At 37.6% G+C, this 23,025-nt stretch overlaps 1 protein-coding gene across 4 annotated transcripts in view; it reads left to right on the forward strand.

Moving 5' to 3' along the window:
• Positions 1-23,025, forward strand: part of AGO2 (argonaute RISC catalytic component 2) — a 62,961-nt gene that overhangs the window by 22,051 nt on the left and 17,885 nt on the right. The window contains exons 3-14 of one of the 4 annotated variants that reach the window (XM_075141092.1): positions 1,246-1,366; positions 5,839-6,023; positions 7,369-7,505; positions 7,640-7,774; positions 10,351-10,438; positions 11,493-11,640; positions 11,843-11,962; positions 12,321-12,443; positions 14,213-14,346; positions 17,261-17,445; positions 19,401-19,560; positions 21,864-21,954. In XM_075141092.1, coding sequence (XP_074997193.1) covers positions 1,246-1,366; positions 5,839-6,023; positions 7,369-7,505; positions 7,640-7,774; positions 10,351-10,438; positions 11,493-11,640; positions 11,843-11,962; positions 12,321-12,443; positions 14,213-14,346; positions 17,261-17,445; positions 19,401-19,560; positions 21,864-21,954 — 1,627 coding nt within the window. Of the gene's footprint in view, positions 1-558; positions 601-1,245; positions 1,367-5,838; positions 6,024-7,368; positions 7,506-7,639; positions 7,775-10,350; positions 10,439-11,492; positions 11,641-11,842; positions 11,963-12,320; positions 12,444-14,212; positions 14,347-17,260; positions 17,446-19,400; positions 19,561-21,863; positions 21,955-23,025 lie in introns of those variants that run through there. The other 3 variants (XM_075141093.1, XM_075141095.1, XM_075141094.1) reach the window with 3 other exon arrangements.

Genomic DNA, 23,025 nt, shown 5'->3' on the forward strand with positions numbered 1-23,025 from the left:
CAAATTATGTACTTGTTCAATCAGACATTGCAGACCTGAGGCAGAAATTACTGGGTCAGGCTTTATTCATGCTTCTCAGGAGGTCAGGCAGGTTTCTTTCAGTGGTCACATCTTGTCTTAAAGCCTTGGGACACAGCAAAGAAATTGTCAATTAAAACAGTCGTCATGCTTTTCTTGAATGAATTCAGAGTTTCATCTCAGAATTTTGCATCACAGTAATATCTAACTGTATGCTGGGTTAATTGCCTTTCCAAGTCAAGGTGTATAAAATAGTCATCTGCAGCCTCTCTGAGCTGCTAGTTGACAACATTACTGAAGAAAGAGCATGCCGTGGTTTCCTTTCTGTGTCAGTTTAACTTCTTAATGCCCTTTTGCCCCAAGCTGTATGTTAAGGATCTTGAAGGCAGCGTATTGTAGACCACTGATGGATTTCAGATTTTACAGCCTTGTGATACAGTTAGCCTGAAGGACGTCTCTTTGGGACATTTGGACCAAAGACCTTTGGCATCAAAGGATGTTATTATTCCAACAGACCTCTCATCAGCTGGTGAACTGCTTTGCATGACCAGTGTGTAAACACTGTGGTTTGACAAGAACTTTGTGAGTGGTTACCTTATTCATACAAACATGCAGTCTAATTCCGACTATGCTTAAATGAATATGTATTTTTAATATGCACGGTCTCAGTGAATGCGCATATCCAGTTTTGTTGGATGGATCCCAGTTTTGTTGTGTACGTGAAAAAAAAGTGATCTTTCTCAGTGCGATGCAAAAAGTTTGCATCTCGTTGTCATCATAGAACCATTGTCCTTACACTAAGGCTGTAAGCTTGGATAGTGATTTTTTTGAAAGCTGCTCAGGCTGCTGAGCTGTTGGTCCATGGTCCTCTGCAGAAAAGGCTCTAGGACAGAGGAGCAGAAGCCTGAGGAGAATACCAAGCACCTCTCGTTTTGAGCTTGAGAGAGCATGAGCTTTCGCTTTAACACTTTCAGTAGATCACAGAAAAGAGGAAGGAAAGTTTCAATGTGAACAAGCTAAAAATAGCTGCTTTAAGAAAACAGTTTAGTCTGTGAAAAGGTTGCTTTAATTCAGATCCGTTAAACAAATCTTGCCTTTAATACTCAACAGTGGACAACCCTTTCATTTACCTAATGCCTCTATTCATAAATATTAGTGTTAGTGTTAATTTGCTACTTAACATCAGAAGTAAAAAGATGAATTAATGTAATCTTTTTGTATTTTCAGAGAAATAGTGGAACATATGGTTCAGCACTTTAAAACCCAGATTTTTGGGGATCGCAAACCAGTGTTTGATGGAAGAAAAAACCTTTATACAGCTATGCCGCTTCCCATTGGGAGAGATAAAGTAAGTTTTAAACAGAAAAGTTTTTAATTGGAGATTTTAATGTAATATTTGCAGAGCCTTTCTAATAACTGATAGGAACTGATTTTATATTTCTGGAGTAGATGCCTCCTTCTGTTGCCACTTTGCTCAGGATGTGGTTTGCCAGGACAGAAGTGTGAGCTTGCTGCTATCAAAATGGTCACTCCCCTTCCCACATCCCTTCTTTCCTCCCTCTCTTTCTCCTCACTCATGTGGTTTCTGCTGGTTTGGTGAACTGGATCACTGCCCAAGACAACGGACAAGCTCCATACTGGCACTGGGGAGAAAGTGAAAGTACAGTTGAGTTTGGGGAGCGGAAGCACCCCTCTGGGCAGCAGCAAGCTGTTGTGTCAGCTTGTTAATCTCATCAAAGCCCATTGTAAGCTGATTCTCACTATCCACTAGCTAGAAGAAACTCCTCCATCCCTCTGTTGGTGGTATGGAACCTCTTCCCCAATCCCCTACAACATGAGAGCCAAGTTAATTTAAACTGCACGGGTTAAGACCTCCTAGCTTAGCCCTTGAGGCAATTGAAGAGGACTTGCATGTTCTGTTTGCCAGCTCTGTATGTGGGGCGGTGACCTCTTTGGTCACTCTGGTTGGAGCTGCGAAGCGTACCCACATCTGTGCCCGTTGATGACTGGTGAAGCAGAAGGGACTGTGTTGGAACATGCTAACACACAAACTGTATAAAATAATTTAGCCTACGCTTCTGTGATCTAATATCAGATTGATTTTTCTGTGGCCTTTTTTATTTAGATGATGAACCCTTGAGGATAGTCATTCTCATTACTCACTTATACTATGGTAGTTGCCAGAGGCCATTATACCCTTCTGCTGTGGGTGCAAGGTGAGGCACACACAGTTACAGGGGAAGACTGTCCGGTCCTGTAGAAGTTGATTACAACTTAACTAGTAAAAAGTAAAATGTAAGGGAGCAAGGGAAATACAGAGAAAGGTGGAAACTTGCTTATGTGATAAAACTGGGAACACAGCTTAGATCTTCCTAAGTTGAGTAGCAGTGTGCTACAAAGTAGTTCATGCTGTCCTTCGCTGTCTCATATTGTATGCCTGTGCAGTGCTTGACATAGTTAATAGTTCTACCTGAATCAAGCTGTTAATGTCATATGTGTAACACTTATTTTCCCCAAATGTATTTAAGTGAATGTCATGCAGTAAAGGTCAGTCTCTACTCCAGTCTTAATTATATTTCATTAACTGATAAGCTAATGTCTAAGAAAACTATAAAAGTATTAGAGATTTTTTTTCACTTTCACATACAGTATTGCAGTTCCTACAGATTTGACATACAAGTTTGCAAAGTATTTGATGAGTGTCTCCTAGCAGAGTTACCTTATAACTATAATACGCTCAAAGTTGTGGATGACTGACAATATATTTTACGACAGATAGGAAGTTCTGCATTTATTAAGTAAAGGCAAATGAAAAATGGTTTATTCTATGGAGGGTAAACAAACTGGGATCAAATTAATCCTCTGATCAAATGAGACTGAGAGATGCAAAGTCTTGACCTACTCTGATTGGGAACTGCATGAGATGACCTGCTCCTTCTGTTCCTTCTGTGTCTGAATGCCTGCTGACTGAATAGGACTTGATTCTTGATGCTTTGGATTTTAAAGCCCACGTATACTAAATCATACATGGTAAAAATGAAGTCTAGTGACACTGTGTCAGCAGGAAATGCTTTTGACGCCCCAATTCCTTCGTGTCTGTGCAAATGAATGTTGTAACCTACACTTGGGAAAAGGCTGACTTTAATTATTTTATTAACCATTTTGGGTGAGTGTCCTGGTTTTGGCTGGGATAGAGGTAATTTTCTTTCTAGTAGCTGGTATAGTGCTGTGTTTTGGATTTAGGATGAGAATAGTGTTGGTAACATACTGATATTTTAGTTGTTGCTAAGCAGTCGAGGACTTTCCAGCTTTTCATACTGGCCTGCCAACGAGAAGGCTGGAGGTGCACAAGAAGCTGGGAGGGGGCACAGCCAGGACAGCTGATCCAAACTGGCCAAAGGGATATTCCATATCATATGACGTCATGCTCAGCATATAAACTGGGGGGAGTTGGCCAGGGCACAGCCGCTGCTTGGGGACAGGCTGGGCGTCAGTTGATTGGTGGTGAGCAATTGTTTTTCGTTTGCATTGCTTGTCTTTCTTGCGTTTTATTTCTCTCTCTTTTTGTTATTTTCCTTTTCATCATTATTATTATTATTATTATTATTATTATTATTATATTTCAATTATTAAACTGTTCTTATCTCAACCCACAAGTGTTCTCACTTTTACTCTTCTGATTCTCTCCCCCATCCCACCGGGGGCAGGGAGGAGGTGAGCAAGCAGCTGTGTGGTGCTTAGTCGCTGGCTGGGGGTGGGACACAATTATCTAGCTGGAGCGATTGCAAAAGGCGGTCACTGAGGAAAGTGTTTTAGTGGAGGTTAGCACAAGATGGTTCAGGTAGTTTCATCTGTGGCTCACATTTAGGCTTGCTTTTAATAAACTCGTATTTTTTCCCTATTTCTCATGTCGGTTGTTCTGCCATACATATATTACTACCCTGGAGGAAAGAGCTAATAGAGATAAATCTTCAACTGGTTTAAATCGGATGTGGGGAAATTTAGCTTAATAAGGGAAATTTTTACATGGTGCTAAATTGGTTTAAGCACAGTTTAAACCAATATAAAGCTTGTAGGTATTAGGACTTTTCTCCAGCATAATTAGATTAGTTTCTTTGGGGTTTTTTTTGGCTGTTCTGTACATAACAAATGTAGCAAGTTTACTGCACATCTGATTACATTTAGGATCATATTGAAAAGATTCACGAACATACAATGGTTAATAAATGATCTTTAATCTAAGTGGAAGAAGACCTTGATTTACTTGCAGTGTGCATTGGTAGTGGAAGAACTGATGCTAAACAGAAGGCTGACACCGAACTGCCAACACTTTTTTTTTTCCTCCCCTCCTGTTGCTCTTTAACTTAATTAATGCACTCTGTCCTCATCTCTTGGTGGTGGTGGTTGTTCTGGGGTTGTGGGTTTTTTTTTTGTCCTTGCCGACAATCCTGCTTCTTTTATAACTTTTTCTACTATTATATAAATACTTTTCTGCTTGGCCTTCATGGTTATTGTACCCATTTTCATTCCTTCTTTATTGTGTCTTATTTTCATCCTTTAATTTGTTCGTTTCTTTAGACCTTTCGGAGCAAATATGGAATATGTAATAGTAGCAGCATATTTTCTTAGTTTTTCCTTGTACACATTGAGAAGAAAGAAGTGTGTAGGAATATTAATTTTGACTGCCTACTATAAATTGTCAACTCGTTTTTTTGGCGTATAGGAAGGCTTATTATTTGTTTTATCTTTCCTTCCTATTTTTTGACTGAAGAAGCTAACTCTTGCAAAAGACCACATGATTGCATATATTAGCTTGCCGTTACCCGTGTATTATTTTTGCTAGCCCGCTAATTACGGTTTGTCTGTTAAGTGGATGCCTTTTATATTTAAATTGTAAGCTCCCTCAGACAGGAAAATGCAGTGTTTTTGTTTATATCCAGCAGAAAGGATATTCTGATCTTGTTATTTCTTGTAGTCACTCCCAGAACTGCTAATCATTTCAGACAAGCCTTAATTTTAGTCAGTTTAAGAACTTCTGTGCTCAGGCTTTCTTTGTTTTAATAAAGAGGAGAAATCAGCATTACAAGTAATTACATGTAATCGGCTAAAGTAATTTACCGTAATGTAGTTTGCCAGTGTTTTTTAGACAAAAAATTCAAAGTAGGGCATAACATGTCAAAGGAGTACCCCTGTTTCCTGCCTGATAGCATCACTACTACTTGGGGGCCATCGTTTATTCTTTCTTTGGTACTTAAAAATAAGAGGGTTTTGGGTTGGTGGGTTTTGTGGGTTTTTTTGTTTTGTTTGGGGGGTGTTTGGAAAAGCTCCTTGCGGATTTTATTTTCTCTCATTTGATCTATGTCTACAGTAATAGTATATAAAGCACTCTGGTGCTCTAGAGAGTGAATACCAGAAATTCATGAATCTTGGCAGGTAGTGACAGACGACTTTTTATTTTAGGCATGCAGGAGCTGACGTGAGCGATGATGCATTAGTATGTGTTAGGTATCTGAAATCAGGTTACCGGATCTTCACCGAGACCTCCCTGTTGATACGCAAGCACTTGCAAATTATAATGTTGCCTCAAAGAGGGAGATAGATGCCAGTTGGGAAGCACGCCAGCTTTCTGAAATACATCTTTGGAAAGATCTAGCTGTAAAAAGAGGCTGTACCTAATGTATATTGTTTCTTCATCATTGCTTTTTGTCTCCTCCCATGCTTTATAGCACTGTTCAGAGGAATCCATCGTCCCTTCCAAGCCCCTTCCATTTTCCCCTTTAAATGGAAAGAATCATCTTGGTTTGTTGTTTGGCATTGTTGCAGGTGGAGCTGGAGGTCACGCTGCCAGGAGAAGGAAAGGACAGAATATTTAAGGTGGCTATAAAGTGGATGTCCTGTGTGAGTTTGCAGGCTTTACATGATGCTCTTTCTGGTCGGCTGCCAAGTGTCCCGTTTGAAACCATCCAGGCACTGGATGTAGTGATGAGGCACTTGCCTTCCATGAGGTGAGGGGAAGACGTTGACGTTGTTTAGGAGGTTGCATTGTTATTTGAATCGCTTCAGAGGCTTTTTGGGTAGGAAGTGCTTTTGTAGCTCAACCAAAGTAATAGCTATCTAGCAGATGGCATGCTTAGGCAAGAGGCAATACAGTACTTTTCTGCTCATCCGGTGGAATCAGTAGCCTCCAGCCTGGACACAAGTCCCTTTCCCCACTGGTCTTCAGACTCACTCCATGTTTGTGTGCTCTCAGGTCAAGGGTGCCCTGCCATCTCGCTCGTAGCCCGTTTCTCTGTAGGCCTCAGAGAAGGAAGCCCTTCCTGAGTGGAAAGTAGTTGGAGGTTGGTAGACATGTAAGGGTGGTTTTAAAACTTGATACCATGTTCCTATGTGTCCTTGGGCAGATGTTTATTGCCAATTTTGTATAAAGGAGACTGTGCTAGGGGGACATTAATGTCACCCAGTATAGCAGTTTTCATAGAAAAGAAAAACTTGAAAATGATTTGGTGTTTTTCCAAGCAACTAGAATCTACAGCATTTGCAGTCAAACCCGAGAGATCCTGGGTTTAATTCTGTTGCCATGAAACAAGACACTTAAGATTACTGTTCAAATTACATTCAATTGGAGAATAAAGAACAAAGTTTAGTAGGGCTGAACTTTCCCATTTTGAAAGGCTAAAGGGGAAAATTAGTTAAATATATGTAAATATCTTTAAATAGCCTTATATTACATTGACTTTATCCTCACATTAAGGACTAAAAAAAAAAATAAATCGTTTTAGTCAGGTTTTGCAACACAGAAAATGACCCAGACTAGTTGTCACACATCTTTGTTCAGAGAAACATATTAGCACTGGTTTTGATTAGTTTGATATTAAGTGTGCAGTACCGAATTACCAAGATGAAAGATGCATCAAAAATATTTGTTAGATCAGTCGTTCACCCACACAAAGTTTCCATGGATTTCAGAGGAAGCGATGCACAAGTAAGGGGAGAGATTATTACATTGTGTTTTAATAGCAAAGATGTTTTATTATTTTTCTTACTGAAGCGTAGCTGAATTTTTAATAGAGTACAAAAAAATTATTAATGCTTTTTGTTTGAATTAGTAGGTATATTAAGGAATATACTGAAAATAAATTTAAACAAACATGAGTAGCAGCCAGTTTCTTACTGTAACTAGCTGGATTTTGAGAGGTGTAACCTGAATCCTGACAGGAATCTCAGATTATTGGTCATTTGAAACACTGACATTTCTGTGCTTTTGTGAAAAGGAATTTGCATTAGTTACGGCTTTATTGCATTTTTTTTTTGCTTTAGTTTTATGATCTGAATTTATTTTCTTTATTGCAGATATACTCCTGTGGGGCGATCTTTTTTTACAGCATCAGAAGGGTGCTCAAATCCATTGGGTGGTGGCAGAGAAGTTTGGTTTGGCTTCCATCAATCAGTCAGACCTTCATTATGGAAAATGATGTTAAATATTGATGGTAGGTCTTATAAAAATCTTTTCTTGTTCCTTCTTTCTCTTTCAGTGGAAAGGCAAAAATTGAGTTCCATTTGTTGGATTTCTTAAAATTTCCTCAGTAAGGTTGTAATATAACATTAACGTTTTTGTCTACAGTATCTGCAACTGCATTTTACAAAGCACAGCCAGTTATTGAGTTTGTATGTGAAGTTTTGGACTTCAAAAGTATTGAAGAACAACAAAAACCTCTGACAGATTCCCAAAGGGTAAAGTTTACCAAAGAAATAAAAGGTAATAATTAAATTACATAAAAATGCTTTGTTCTGTCTGATGCGTTGCCACTACATGTTTAAAGTATTTTCTATAGCAGTTGCCTTATTGGGTCTCCCCAATTATCACAACAAACAGTTCACATACAATTTTTGAGCAAAACTAAGAGGCAAGAATAATTTTATTACTTGTATGTATTTCAAGATGTTCAGAAGTCTACTGATCAATTTTGTTTAGTCTAGTTTGTTTCTCCTTTTTTCTTACTACATTGGTTAATCTCTGTAGCTTGACAGAGTCACTTTGTGAATATAAATGTGACAGATAAGTACATGGCTTCAGGTTTGATGAATCACCAGTATAAAAAGTTAAGTGAGCTTTTTTTTTTTGAACCAGCCACATATAAAGCTCAGATATGCACATAAGTAAATTATCACATATTCAAGAATTTCTGGTAACTATATATGCATGTGCATTTTGCCTGTGGCAAATATAGGGTAGTTTAATTAGGTTTGCCCTTAATGGAAGTGCTTTAGTGAAACTGTGAAGGTGATACATTTTACTCTAAGTGATGGGATGAACTAAAACTTTCTAGCAGATGGATGGTAATTTATTTTAGTGAGATTAGTTACTGGCTTGTGACTTGTGCAAGCTTCTCCTCATTTAAGTGTAGGTTCTCTTGACATACCTTCTTTTTTTTTTTTGTTTTGTCCCTCACCACTTGATCAAGTGTCATGTCAAAGTTACTGGTGCATGTTGGCATCTGAGAGCATCTCAGTGCAGAGGAACTACTGAGATCTTTTCAGCATGTAGAGCAGCATCCCTTATTACGTCAGTCTCCTTAAAAACAATTTATCTTCTCAAGTGAATATTGCTTTATTGTGTTTAGAAGTTGTATTTACTGTACTGCTTTACTCTTCTTAAAGTACCCCCATGTCTAGAGTAAATGAGAGTTAACAGTTAGAAATACAAAAATTTCATATTTTTCTCTTTTGAAACATATCGGTAGTGCCAATCCCAGTTCCATGACAAAGATACTCTAGTTCCTAATCTAATGATTTCAAAATGTTTACAAAGACTGGGATTTCATGTTTTTTAAAATCACCTGATCTTAAATTTTTCCAATTACTGGTGTCAAGATTTTCATGTTGCAGATTTTACTAATAATTTAGCAATGTGTTTTTGCATATTTAGATATATTTCATACATATACTCTCCTGGAAGTAAATGATAGTTATTCTAATATGTAATGACTAAATCGAAGAGTAGGAGGAAGGAATCTTACTGTTTGTGTTCACTGAAGGTTTCTTCTGGAAAATTGAGGTCATTCCTTCATGATATGCTTGATAGGAAGAAAGTAAGTTAAAAAAGAAAAACAAACTCCATAAACCTATCCTGCAACTTCCTTGTTTCCACAAAATGTCCACAAAATCATCTTTGCCCAACTAGAAGTTAGCAAGAAAAGTATAAATAAATCCTAACTTTGTACTGGTTGTAAGTGTTTTGAAAAAATAATCACTTTTTTCCATGAGGATTTTCATTCTTCAGATGGAAGAAGTCATCTCAGATTTGCAGCAAAGCTAGTTGTAAATTGAGGTATTGAGGTAACAGTTTATCTTTTAATGAAAATACCGTGATACAGATTTTGGAGGTATTCATTAAAACTTGGTATTTATTGAAGGTTTCATAATAGATGGCACTTTGAGCCATAACAAATTGCGTGGAAGGATTAGTATGTTGTTTGGCAAGTTATTAGTGCCTTTGACAGATAGGGGAAATCAGCAGCCTGAGTTTATACACACGTGTGGATATATAATGCATATTCTATCTACAGCCCCCTCTTTCCTATTCCCACACATTCCACTTCCTATCTCAAACAGCCCACCTACATCTGTTTCTGCCTAAGCATGGAAGTAATATCGATGAAAACGCTGCATTCAAGCTTATATTTGTGGGCAATGGTAAATTAGAAACAATTCTTTAGGGGTAGCTGTGTTGCGCTGGTTTGGGGTGGATAATTTATTCTTCTAGAAGTTGTTGGCTATCAGGTGGGCTCAGCTTTTGTGCCAGTGGGGTTTGCAACAGATGTTTTTCTTCACGAAGAATAAAGCCCCATGGCCTCATTCCCATGGGCTCCTACAGGCTTTATGGGTATTCCCTGCCCTGATTCATTAGTTTGGGGTTGGTTGCAATAGTTGGAGGTCTCACAGACACTGTATGTTTAGACATAAAGTATAAACAAGCTTTTTGTTTCAAGGAGGTTGCGTGCCCTTTTTGTCCTTCTACCATCCTGGACTTCTTCAGAGGTACAGAATCGGAATTCACAGAATGTGTTCAGCTTCATCTGTGAACTCTTGGGGCTTTGGGGTTTCATCTTGTCGCTAAAATTCTTCGTTGAACTTTGGCTGAAGCTCAGGGTTTTTGAATTTTAAGACTATAAATTGGTTTTTTGAGTTCTGTCTGGGATACCCTTTGGTGCTCTGAGAACATGCTAAATAGTGAATAGTTTTACTGCACAGTTTAAGTGGTCTTGGGTAGCAATTAAGGGGGCTGACACCTTGATTTTGAAGAAACGGTGATACGTGTGTTCCAATTTTTAGGTCTAAAGGTGGAGATAACACACTGTGGACAAATGAAAAGAAAATACAGAGTGTGCAATGTCACCAGACGACCAGCAAGTCACCAAACGTAAAGTATTTTGCTTCTTTTTAAGCATATGTTTAATCTCAGGCTGGAAAAGTATCTTGCCTGCCTTACTGTCATAGGAAAAGTTGTCTTGAAAAATGATACTTTCTTTGGTCAATGTATTTAAAATACAACTCGGAGTACTTTCCCAATTTTGCTGTTCTTTTTGTTCTATTTTTATTCTGTAATGAACGTCATGGCATTTGAACCAATCACTTTGTTTTAAGTCTGTGGTGGTTTTTTTTATTTATTTACGCATTTCTTCAACATTGGAAGAACAGGGTGCCCTATTGGTAGCGTAATGTTTCCCAGAACTATTGAGTAGAAAAGTAGTGCCGATTGGGATCAGCTTTCTAATCTTGCTTGTTACTAATCTATTTTTCCTCTGGAAAAAATGTTTATTTTTAATCACTATCCAGAGATTTGCAGATAACTTGAATATGGAGGTATTTATTTCCATTTTTAAGAAAGTAGTATAAGGAACAAAACTGATACCAGCTTTTTACAAGAAGATAACTGATCAGTATCTAAATCTGGTATTTAATTGTTTGGGCTTTGTTTCATGCTCTTTCAGTGATGTATTATATTAATGAAAAGACAAAATACTTGTGCCACCTTGATGTAAGTATATGCAAATGTGTGTGCATTTGTAATGTACAGAAAGCGAGAAATGCATTTCTGAAGCAATAATTGGTTTTGCAACTCTCATAGCAGGCTTGCTATTTTCTGTGCATGGCATATCATAAAATGTAGTACTGTGAGTATCCCAAATAACCAGAAAACATTAGTCTTTGTCTCTAAGGCACCTGCTCTTAGAAAACTTAATTTATAGCTTCAGGTATCAAGAATGCTAGAGAAATAGCCTTCTGTGGTACTATTAGAAGAGAGACGGTAGTGGCAATGATGGAATCTTAATTATAGAAGTACACTTGGATGATTTCAGCAAGATAGGTTTAATCTCCAGTAAGCTTAACTTGTGCCAAGAAGTGTATAGAGGAAGTGTGGGAAAGTATTCTACATAAAGTAATGGTTTATTTTCATATTTGATCTCCAATAGATTCCCACTTCAGCAGGAGAATGGACAAACAGTTGAATGCACTGTAGCTCAGTATTTTAAGGACAGGCACAAATTAGTTTTACGCTATCCTCACCTTCCATGTTTACAAGTTGGACAGGAGCAGAAACACACATACCTTCCTCTTGAGGCAAGTAAACTTTTAGATAATACTGTATTCTGGGAAGGGGGTCAGAGGAAAAAAGGCTCAAATGTTGACAAACTGTTTTTTGAGTAGCCAACTTTAGAAATTGTGTAGTGCAGGGGAAAAAAAAAGAAAAAAAAAAACAACAAAAAAAACCCAAAAAGAGTTGCATTGTGTTTCTTAACTCCTTTGTGCGGGGATATTTTAGGTGTGCAACATAGTGGCAGGACAAAGATGCATAAAAAAACTCACTGACAATCAAACTTCCACTATGATTCGAGCAACTGCCAGATCAGCACCCGACCGTCAAGAAGAGATTAGTAAATTGGTGAGTATTCTGTTGAAGTTGAGTGAAGTGTAATAATGGACTTAATTTTTCTCTTACTATTAGCAGATACTAAATAGTTTGTGCGCTACGCACAGTTTATAAACTTGTTTTCATAAGACTGTCTCCATTAATCACAGAGAAATACATTCTCACAAAAGATTTTCAAGTGTTCTTTTGGTGCTTTATTCAAATTTTGAGGCATCCATGTATCCAAGTGGAATTAACAGAGGCTCTGAATGCTTAGCATCACCCATCTATAAGGGGTATGTGCCCAAATACAGGTCATCTCAGAAAGTTTTGGATCTCATAAAAAGAACTTCTTTTTCTGCAAGAAATACCTAATTCTTTTTAATTTCAGATGCGGAGTGCGAGCTTTAATACTGACCCTTATGTTCGTGAATTTGGAATAATGGTCAAAGATGAAATGACAGATGTGACCGGTAGGGTTCTACAGCCTCCTTCAATCCTCTACGGAGGCAGGGTATGTTGAACAGATACTCTACAATCCGTGATATATTCAATTACCAGCTGTGATAACTTCTATAATATGGTTGCTTTAAATTAATGATGTTGGGTGTAATGGGATAAAGTCATCCGCAGTGTAATGTTTAGAACTTAAATATAATTTTTGAAACTCCGTAAATGTAACAGGCATGTTGTATGTGATGATACTCTGTCCCGCAATCGCATCTTTATTTCTGAAAGTAAAGCTAGAGTAAAAATGCGCTTATATAAACTTAAGAGAAAAATGAGTGTAAGCAGTGTAACACACTGTTTTATTTTGTGTTGCGAGAAGAAACCTGCAAATAGTGGTTCAAATTGGTGTGTATGGAGAAGAACAGAGACAACTTCCATTATTACTGTTCATTTTTGCCTCCCCTAACTCTGAAATGTTCCTGAACTTCTGGTTGGTTTTGAGTGTTCTGAGTGGAGCAGCTGTGTTTTTTTCTAGAGCCATCTCTTCCTGTTGGAGTATTTACTCACACGTTTTTTTCTTTACAATGGCTTTTCAGATGGCCTTTCTGATATAATCTTCCTACTGTGGTGTCTTTCAAAAAAAGCTTGAGAAACAGGATTTTCTACCAATTATATAATGTGTCTTGGTTTTATGCAAGATGAAAGCTTTGATAGCTGGGATAACTTAATTTGTGAAGGCTTCTAATGAACCTCTTCTAGATCATGCATTGCCAGCTGAAGGTAGTTCTGTCCCTATGCACAAATCAGACTGTTACCTCCACAAACCCGCAATGGGAGAGGGTCTTGCATTTTCTAGTAAAGCTCTTCAGACAAAATCGGGCAGATGAGCTCAAACCTTCCTTCACTGACAGGTTAAGATAACCCAGCTGTCTTTGCCTGATCCTGATTAGGGAGAGCGCTCTCATGAACTATTCTGGCACTAGAGGAGCAGAGGAAGCAAGAGCTTAATGGGAGATGAATGATGGAAAGTCGGAGTGGGGGAAGTACTGCCTTCAGCAGACACAACTTTTTGCAAAATGAGTTATCAAATTTGTGTGTGTGTCCTGAAAAATTCCCATAAATTTTAGCTGTTGCTGCTAAATGAGAAGGCAGGCATCGTGGTAACTTGTCTAAAACATCTATGAGATATTAATACTTATTAAGGTAATTAACATCACCAGAATTACTTTAGTCATCTTATTATATCCCTTGTCCTCTAGATAATCCATCACAGTAATGTCTGCTTGATGGGAGAAAAAAAGTATTGCGCAGGTCAAAGTTGAATAACTGATCATCTTTTGTCAGCTTGTTCACATTTTTTTTCTAGAGTTGTGTGAGTGACATCAAACCATTATTTGCCTCTACTTAGTGATGTGTAAAATATTGATAATATTTAATTTAAGTTGCTCTTGGAAAGTTCACTGAGCATTTGTAAAGTCTCTGTAGAAATGTACGTTCTTGTTAACGTACCAAGCATGAATCTGACTTACTAGCCATATGTAACTTCTATCTGCTGCTGATTTATATAACCAAAGGAAACGATCAACAGTAAAAATGAACAATATGAGCTTTATTTTTATGAGCTTTATTTTTCACCAGGCTAGCAAGCTGTCTTGCTACAGTGACAGAATGATTTTTATAAGATACGATAGATGTTTGAACAGTGGAAAGAAAGACCTGAGAATATAAATAGCCTGCTAGTTGGAGGGAAGTAGAAGCGTAACTGATTTTTGTTAGCACGAACCAATTTTTGCATTAGTGTTTTGGTTTTGTTTTTTTTCCTTCCACTTCCAGAATAAAGCAATTGCTACACCAGTTCAAGGAGTCTGGGACATGAGGAATAAACAGTTTCACACTGGAATTGAAATAAAGGTTTGGGCAATTGCATGCTTTGCTCCCCAGCGCCAATGCACTGAAGTTCATCTTAAGTAAGTGTGTTTCGTAAGATGGTGATTTCACTATTTATTATGTATAGAAATACCATCATTTCACTTATTTATTTAGAATATATATTTTGTTAAATTGTTTAACGTATGGCAATACATATTTAACAGTGCTTTTGAAGTTCTGTTTTGAATGTTGCCATTGTGTTTTGAATGATGCCAATATGATTTCAATGCTAGCATCATGAAATCTTCCAAATCGGACTTAGCAAAAGCAATTTATACTATATGGCAGGTTTCTGACCATTGAGGTCTTAGGACAGAGTTTAAGATGACTGAAATGATGTAATGACGGGTGTTTATCACTAAGTATTTGTCAAGAGTGAAAGCGAACCTGTACGTCGTCTTAAGTTCTCTTCCTGGTTATATGGAATAGATTTATTCATGCAGAACTGAATTAAAAGGAAAATTTTAAAAAGCAATCCAACTTTTGTCTAAAACTTTCTACCCTCTAGAGCTACCACAATGTGCAAGTTGCTGTATTTGCAAGATGAGTAGGACTAGTTGTTTTGTTGACTTTGAGCATTTGAATGAAACTTTCAAATTTGGTTTCTTTATCTTTGGATGGAACATGATTGTTGAGAGACTATTGTGAAAAGTGACATCTACCATTCTTAGATCAGGGAAAGTGTGCATGCCTGTGTAGATGGATTGTCTAATTCTTTCTTTTGCACACAGATGCTTTCCCTTCATGCATGGGCAAGTGCAGCTCTTACAGCTGCCCTAGCAGGTGACTCAGCTGCTCTTTGTAAGGTGAATGTAAGACAGTGATTGTTCATAACAATGGTATTGCCATAACAGTGTTCCTTTAGATGATTTGCCAAATAGCTTGGGAATTTTTCCCTAAGAAGCGGTGAGCAAACAGTGGGAATCTTACCTTTTACTTTTCTTCCCATTGTGTAAAGCTAGGGACTTGTTCTCTCCAGGTACATGGCAGGAAGTAAGCTGCCAGAGAATTTTCCCTTCCACACTTCCTTCTAGTGGAAATGCTGCGTAGGAGAAGTTAGTCAGTTTTGAGATAGGCAGAAGTCTTCAACATAATGTGGCAAAATAAAATTATTTGATGGCTTAGATGGAGTTTGTCCTTACCGTGAAAGGACGTTCCTTCATACTAGGAATATGGCTGCATCCAGTTGCATCTTGTTGCCTCTTGTTACATCTTGTTGAGCAAGTAGGACTCGGCTGCTGTAGATCCGTCAGAGTAAACACCTTCAAAATCCATAAAAGTCTTCAAAATCATCCTGCTTTACCTCTCAGGAACAGGGAGAGAACCTTTCCTCTTAGACACCATACTTACAGATGGACTTCTAAAGGGTCAAAACCTGTGCTGTTTTAGACTTGCATGTTCTGCCACTCTCTTTCTGCTTATAGTGGTGAGTGCCTGTTTTGCCAGGGAAAATGCTTAATGTGCCTATTTTCTGCAAGAAGCCAAAAGCTGCAGGGCTGAAGCTCACAGACTGTTATGATTCATGAAAGTTAACAATGGGTTTGGAAGAAACTAAATCTTCACACCCTCACAGTAGGTAAGACTGTATTATCTGGCACCCTTTGGTGGAGACGAGCAACTTTTTAGACACCTATGGGAGCATCCACTCCAAAATAATAAAATGGGCTTTGTCAGCGTTTATGTCAGTTAAGCATTGCTACCTGGGATCTCACGTTTACTATGCTGGTCATTAAACCAAGTGCCGAAGAAGGACATCTCTGGATGCATCTGCACTAGTGTTTTAGTTTGGATCAGGAGTGCATATTTGAAGTGATGCTCCTGATGGTCACCAATTGCTATACCATGTTCTGCATCAAGGAGCAGTCTGAGTGTACAATGTGGATTTTTTTTTGATAAAACTGGGCTAGAGGATGTGCTTCCGCCACTAAGGGACGTTTAGCCCACCGCACCAGACTACAGTCACTCTGATGAAAAAACCCAGAAACACATGTAGCGTGGATGTTGGTCCCTCAGCACCAGGTACTCCGCTCTACAGGTCTGCACTGTGACGCCTCATTACTTGCTCATCTCGCCTTTGTTTTATGGGGATGGGACTTGCAGACTACTCATGCACCATTGACTGCAGGTGTCTAATCTGGAGAAGCCATGACTTTGAAGATGCTTTCCAGGCTGGGTATACTTTATAGAGCCCTAGACTGCTACGCTGAAGTGCTTTTGATTGTCTTGCTTACAACAGGCACAGTGTCTTCTTGGTGTCCCTTCAAAAGGAAAGATAGCCAAACACTACCACGTCAACAAGAGCCAGAGAAGGAGGCAGGGTGCAACGCGGCATACCCTGCTAGCAGGTGGCCTGAAGCAGTCTTCACTGATAAAAGCCTCTGACAAAATTAGGTTGTCTCTGTTTCTGACCAGTTCCATCAAAGGGTGACTTATCTTTGCACCATCCCTGGAGAAGGTTTGTCTTCAGCTCCAGGATACACCTTTTCTCTGATATCTAGCAAGGTTTTCTTGTGCATTATTATTGATGTTGGATCAATTCGCTGAGATGCAATTGCTGGTAACTTCTGTTGGTTGTTTTCCTTACCAAGAAGAAGGAGGAACGCCAGCCATTTCTGTAGTGGTAGTACCACACAGAAGTATGGTAGAGCAGGCTATCCAAAATATGATTGTTGCTGTATCTCCCGTAGAAGGATCAAGTAAGGTGGAATTTGCTTTGGAAATGAAGTTTTTAGTAATGGTGTTATTTATACAGTGTGTTTCCTCATCCTCCCCTGTCTTTCCTTCAGTGACTACATAGGCACAGTCAATTAAAGATGCGCTTGGGATAAATTCCCAGGTTTTTGGACAGTGCAACTCTGCAAGTTTAACAGGAGTGTTCCATTAAAAAGAACAACAAAAATCAAGATGAATTTTGCTACCTGAGGATCTAATTTATTTATTTACATCCTTTAGGTCCTTTACAGAACAGTTGAGGAAGATTTCCAGAGATGCAGGAATGCCAATCCAGGGGCAGCCGTGCTTCTGTAAATACGCGCAGGGAGCTGACAGTGTGGAGCCCATGTTCAGACATCTCAAGAACACTTACACTGGGCTGCAGCTTGTTGTAGTAATTTTGCCAGGAAAAACGCCAGTCTATGGTCAGTAAGTGCAAATCATGAGCGTGTGTGTTTCAGTCACAATTTCATGCATTTTTTATGAAGTATCTGAATGAGAGAAGTTTAATTCTGATTTAACTATATAAATTCCATTTAGGGAATGGGCTATAAATTAATTTTATTATTCTTGTGCTGCATGGTGTTTTATATTAAGACCTTAATTATTTTGATTATTTTTGTCTATGCTTTTAATTTGCTTTTCCACATTCTTCCTGTTGGTTGTTTTTGAGATGCAGTTTGCAAGTGAGAAAGCTAAACCAGGGCTTTTGTGAAATTGATGAAATTGATATGCAGTGGATTAAAATATACTTACTATAATTTATTTATTAAAAATTCCAAATGATTGAAGAAGTAATGAGTTCAAGAACTGTGTAGCTTTTAGAACATTTTTTCTTACTCACGCCATCACCCTTTGGCAAAAAAAGTTGAGTGAAGGAGAAGATTTCTGCCAATTGATTTTTCCTATTCTTTTAGTTTTTTAACTCTTGGCTTACAAGGACATAGATGCATGGACAGGTGAAAACTCAGCAACTTAAACTGTTTTCTGGAAGCATTGACAATTAGTGCATTTTACATAGCACATACACATAAGTTTTAATATGTTTTAGATAAACCGTGCATTTTGGTTTTAGCTAGCTCTTCCTATAGGCAAGACTGCACGTTTTCCTGTCCTGCCTTCCTCCTTTTTTCACTTACCCTGCCTAATTGCAACACCATCCACTGTTTTTCTCCCATAGCTTCACGGACTGTCTCTTCTCTAATGGCTGAGATCTACCAAGCAGCTGTAGATTTGTTTTATCCCATCCCTTCCCACGCTCTCGCCAATTTAATATAGCAAAAAATAATTTCCTAACTTTCTTTTCTCAAGATTAGCTCATATAAGATAAAAAGAGAGATTAAAAAAAGAACCTTAACGAAATAGTACCTTTTTTCCCCCTTGAATTCAGCCTTGCAAAGGAAGTGGCCTGTGTCTAATTTGTTCAACAGAAATTCAGTGCAAAATGACATTTTCACTTTTCCTGCTTGGCATTAAAAGGGGACTCTTTCCTCTATTTAACCACTGAGAGGATGTGGTACCACTCTCATCTGCTTTCCGTGTCATTATCTTTAATTAGAGTTCTTTCTGCCCTCTCTAATTATCATTTTCTCCCTGCACTCTTCCGTACTCTTGCACTTCCTATACCTACAGTCTTGTCTTTTCTCCTCTTCTCACCCTGCTCCTCAAAAAGCCTCTTTCCCTCTCCTGTTGCCAAAGGGGGGTTACACCTTCTCTGAGCCTGTCTTGGAGCTTAAATTTTTTCTTTTCCTGAGTGTAAGAGTATGGCTCTCTTAAAGCCTTTAAGTCTCAATTTTGTTGTTAACAATAGGATTTGTTTTAACCTTTTGAATAGTACAGTTCTTAATGAGTTTCTTTTGGAGTTTCTATGGGCCATCCTTTGCTAAACTGGCTGCTTTTTAGCAAGTGATAAATTTGCAGTGATAAACTGGTTGGCTGAATGTTACTCAGCACCTTACTACTAAGTTTGCCTTACTAGTCCAGTGTTAATAATGAAATGAGTGCTCATCATCCTAATATTATCCACATTACCTACTTCATTAGCCAAAGGTTCTTACACGCTGGTGATAAAACACTGTAATTCTAAAATTACAATTAGTGTAATTTAAAAAAAAAAATCTTAGTTAAAATAAGCCACCGGTGCCTTTGGTTATATTTAGGAACCAATTACTGCACTGTCAGCAGGTGGAGCAGTACAGAACTGGGAGGAGATTTATTGGAGACTGGGGTTGGGTTTGGGGGTTAGGTTTCTTGTTTCTTTAAGCTTAACGACCACTTTTCTAAAACTCTAGGTGTAGTCAATTGTCACTGAATTAACGTCCCCTACATTGTTTGATTTGCAATATGCAAATATTTTTTGGTGTTTTTCTTCGTTTTGCAGCGGAGGTGAAGCGTGTTGGCGACACTGTGCTGGGAATGGCTACGCAGTGCGTTCAGATGAAAAATGTGCAAAGAACAACTCCGCAAACTCTGTCTAACCTTTGCTTAAAAATAAATGTCAAATTAGGAGGCGTAAATAATATTTTACTGCCACAGGGAAGGTAAGCCATCTTTCAAAGAGGAAGAGGATGTTGTATTGTAAAGAGAACGTGTCATATTAACATAACAGGGTGCTTTTATCTGTAGTCATAGCACTAATAGTTTAAGTGACTCTTCAGATGAACTATCTTTTGGCTTCTAATAAATAGTCCTGCAAAAGTTAGGTTACGAAGACTGGAGAGGAATACTTGTTCCAGTTGAAATGTATAATAAAAATATTGTTATTGCAATTTGACCATTGAAGTGTACAACTTTCATTTGAATGAAAAAATTGTAATATTTTATTTGCCTTGAGTTTTCAGAAACAAATAGAGACTATCTTGAATAGTAATGCCTTTTCCTTTGTAGTTTAATTGTGGTCAAGAGTCTTCATTTTGTTGTATGTCTTAACTTACATAGACATCTAAGAAAAAACAAGAGCTGGGAGCAGAACTCTTAATTGGTTTCCAGGTCCAGTTTACCTTGCAATTTCTTATTAGTATTACATTGAAAAGTTTTAGTTACACTGTGACTATATTCTGTGAAGTTAAATTGATACTATTGAATTCCGTATCTGACATGTCACTGAAGTCCTGCATATAGTTGAGTGGGAGTGAAATAAATATCTTCTTATTTGTAAACCTGCTGTTAAAAACTAAATTTGGTTTGTGTATCATTTTAAAACAAATGTTCTAAGATTGAAACTTTTCATCAGTTTTATTGAAAAATCGGTGACAAGAAATTCTAATGGAAAAATGAATAAAATACAGCTTGTTTTGTCTTACCTGTGCAGGATAGAGAAGGCTAGCATGAAGATATATAAAGTTACTTTAATGAAAATGAACGACTAGGTTTCTACGTCAGTAAAAAGATGGCGTTTTTACAATCATTGCATTTCAAGCTGTAGAGAGAGCTCAGGGAATAACCTGCTACATCATTCTTGGAAGCCTGTTTCAAAGAAGTCAACATTCTGTTTTGCACAGATAAGCAAATTTTCACTTCGACGTATTTAGGCTAGTCACAAGGCAGCTGCTGAAAAATAATCCAACAACAAGTACTTAGGGAGGGAAAAAAAGAATACATTATCAGAAGGGATATAGATTTTGTGTATCTTGTTAAATTCTGTTTATTGAACTAAATCTACTCAGCCTGGGTAATGTGCTTGTTGGAGACCCCTATTAAAGCAAATAAAAATCATCATATTACAGAGCATGCATTTCAAAAAGGCACAGTGGTTTTTTTTTGTTGGTTTTTGGTTTTATTTTTCAAAAATGAGTTCAAGATACTGCTGTGGAAATAAAACAGAAATACACCATATAAGTAGTTTTATGCTGGATTCATAAACATAAGGTCTCTGTTAAGTGACACGTGTTGACAATAGTGTGGCCAGAAAGTTGAATTCTGCTCGTTATACCAATAAACTATGCATTCATGAAAATGGAGTTAAGTAAAGGGGGAAAAAAAATGGTACAACTACACACAACACCTAGGCATTCTGGAAAAGAGCAGGTTTTGGGTATTTAAAACAGAGCTCTCTTATTTTCTGTTGGTTGAGGGGATGGGAATAGAACAGCTATTTATTTGTATAATTGCATTGTAAGTTACATTGTTATAATTACCTTCAAATTCCTTTTTTAGAGAAGGTCTGAAAACAGCTTAATCTATCTACATAACTGTTCCCCCACACACCCACATACACATGAAAAAATTCTGGTGGCCTAAGATTTCCTGTTTAAAATTGTTTTATTAAGGAATAGAGTTGAAGCTTAAAACTTTCAATGTAGTGTTTGGGTATTCTACTCTTGATGCAGTGGATTAATAACTTAAAGGTTTGTTTAAAACTTTGAAGCATAGTTTTAAAAAAAAAATCTACTTTTAAAATAATACCTATGATAGCCACAATTTCTGTACTTCCTTACCATCGCTGGTTTTTTGTTCAGAAACAAAATCATAGCATCGGTATATGTGCACAGTTCTTTAATTTTCTCAGGTGCTATTTGATGCTAAGGAATCAACTTTTATTCTTTTCTGTGGTCTAATTAATAAAGGCTGCAATTCTCCAAGTTAAAAAAAGAATTTTTTTTTTTTACTCATTTTTAATGAAAAGTAACAATTAGCTATGCTTTAAAAATATGCTTAAGCATTTAGTATGAGAACCCTAATCAGGACTTCTAATTACTGTCACAGTACAAGTGACGAACTCTGATCAAGCGCAAATTGTTGACTAATTCACTGCAAGACTATAGAGCGCTGTTTACTTGAGTTATAATGCGTTTTATTAAGTGTTAGCCTTGCTGCTTTAACAAATTTGCTTTCTCTTTATCAGACCACCAGTATTTCAACAGCCTGTGATATTCCTTGGTGCAGATGTAACTCATCCACCAGCTGGAGATGGAAAAAAGCCTTCCATTGCTGCAGTGAGTAAATTGTGTACTGATCTTTAACCCCTGCTCTCTGCTGCTGCTCAGCTCTAATGCTTTCAATTATTGCTTTCAATTCTTTTGTGGTCCATTTCTTCTGATTGCCTAATCATAGTATTATAAATTATTTTTCTGCAGGAATCTAATGAAACTTTGGAGAGCTTGTTCTGATACTAATTACCTAAATGTGTGTATTAGTTTGTAAAATGCCTGAGCTGCTAATACACAGAGGAGCTTTTCTATTAGCTAATATTTATCAGCAACCTGTAATAAGCTGGTGCATGTTTAAATCTGCTTTTTCAGCAGTTAAAAATGTTAAGAATTTATCCATTACTGATAGGGAACTAGGCCTCCTGACAACACAAAAAGTGCAGTAATCTCTTGGAAATGTACTCCTTAAATACAAGGAAAGGCCTTTGACTTGCTTTATGTCAAACACCTGTAATGGCTGCTGTGGCTTATTTAATAACAAAGGTCTTTGGTGACAGTATGTGCAGTATCTTAGCCTGTGGTGCTAAATAAACAAATACCTGTTTTAAAAAGTTACAGACGTATGTCCAGGCAAAACCAGGTGGAGATGTGCTTAGCTGTGATTTTTGACATAGGGAATTTGGATTTGTTTTGTTTGTCTGTTTATTTTTAAGTCCCATGCCACTTTTACAATAGATGAATTTTGATGTTTTATAAACAGAAAAATCCTTTCCCTTGGGGAGCAGTGTCTGTTTGGTGTGGATATTTCTGTGATGCCTCACCATTTCAGTTTTATGGATTCATCCACAGTGTCCCAGAAAAGCACTTGGTCTTCAGGAGTTCAAATTCCTATGCTGCAGTCCTAACTAAATCAATGGTTTCATGGTATCAGTGCTCCAAATCGTATTTGGGTTTTTTTTAACTGTTTGTAGGTGCAAATAGGAAATCAGTCTTCTAGATTTAAAATAAATTTTCCATTTCTGCAGGGTTTGTTACCATGGGTAGACTAAACTCAAAGCTCTCTCCAAGCACATCATGATTTTGACTACATCTTTGCTAGGTCAACCCCTTAGTTTACAACACACTGTTAAAATGCAA

The sequence above is a fragment of the Calonectris borealis genome, chromosome 2, assembly GCF_964195595.1.
Source record: "Calonectris borealis chromosome 2, bCalBor7.hap1.2, whole genome shotgun sequence".
Lineage (NCBI taxonomy): Eukaryota > Metazoa > Chordata > Aves > Procellariiformes > Procellariidae > Calonectris > Calonectris borealis.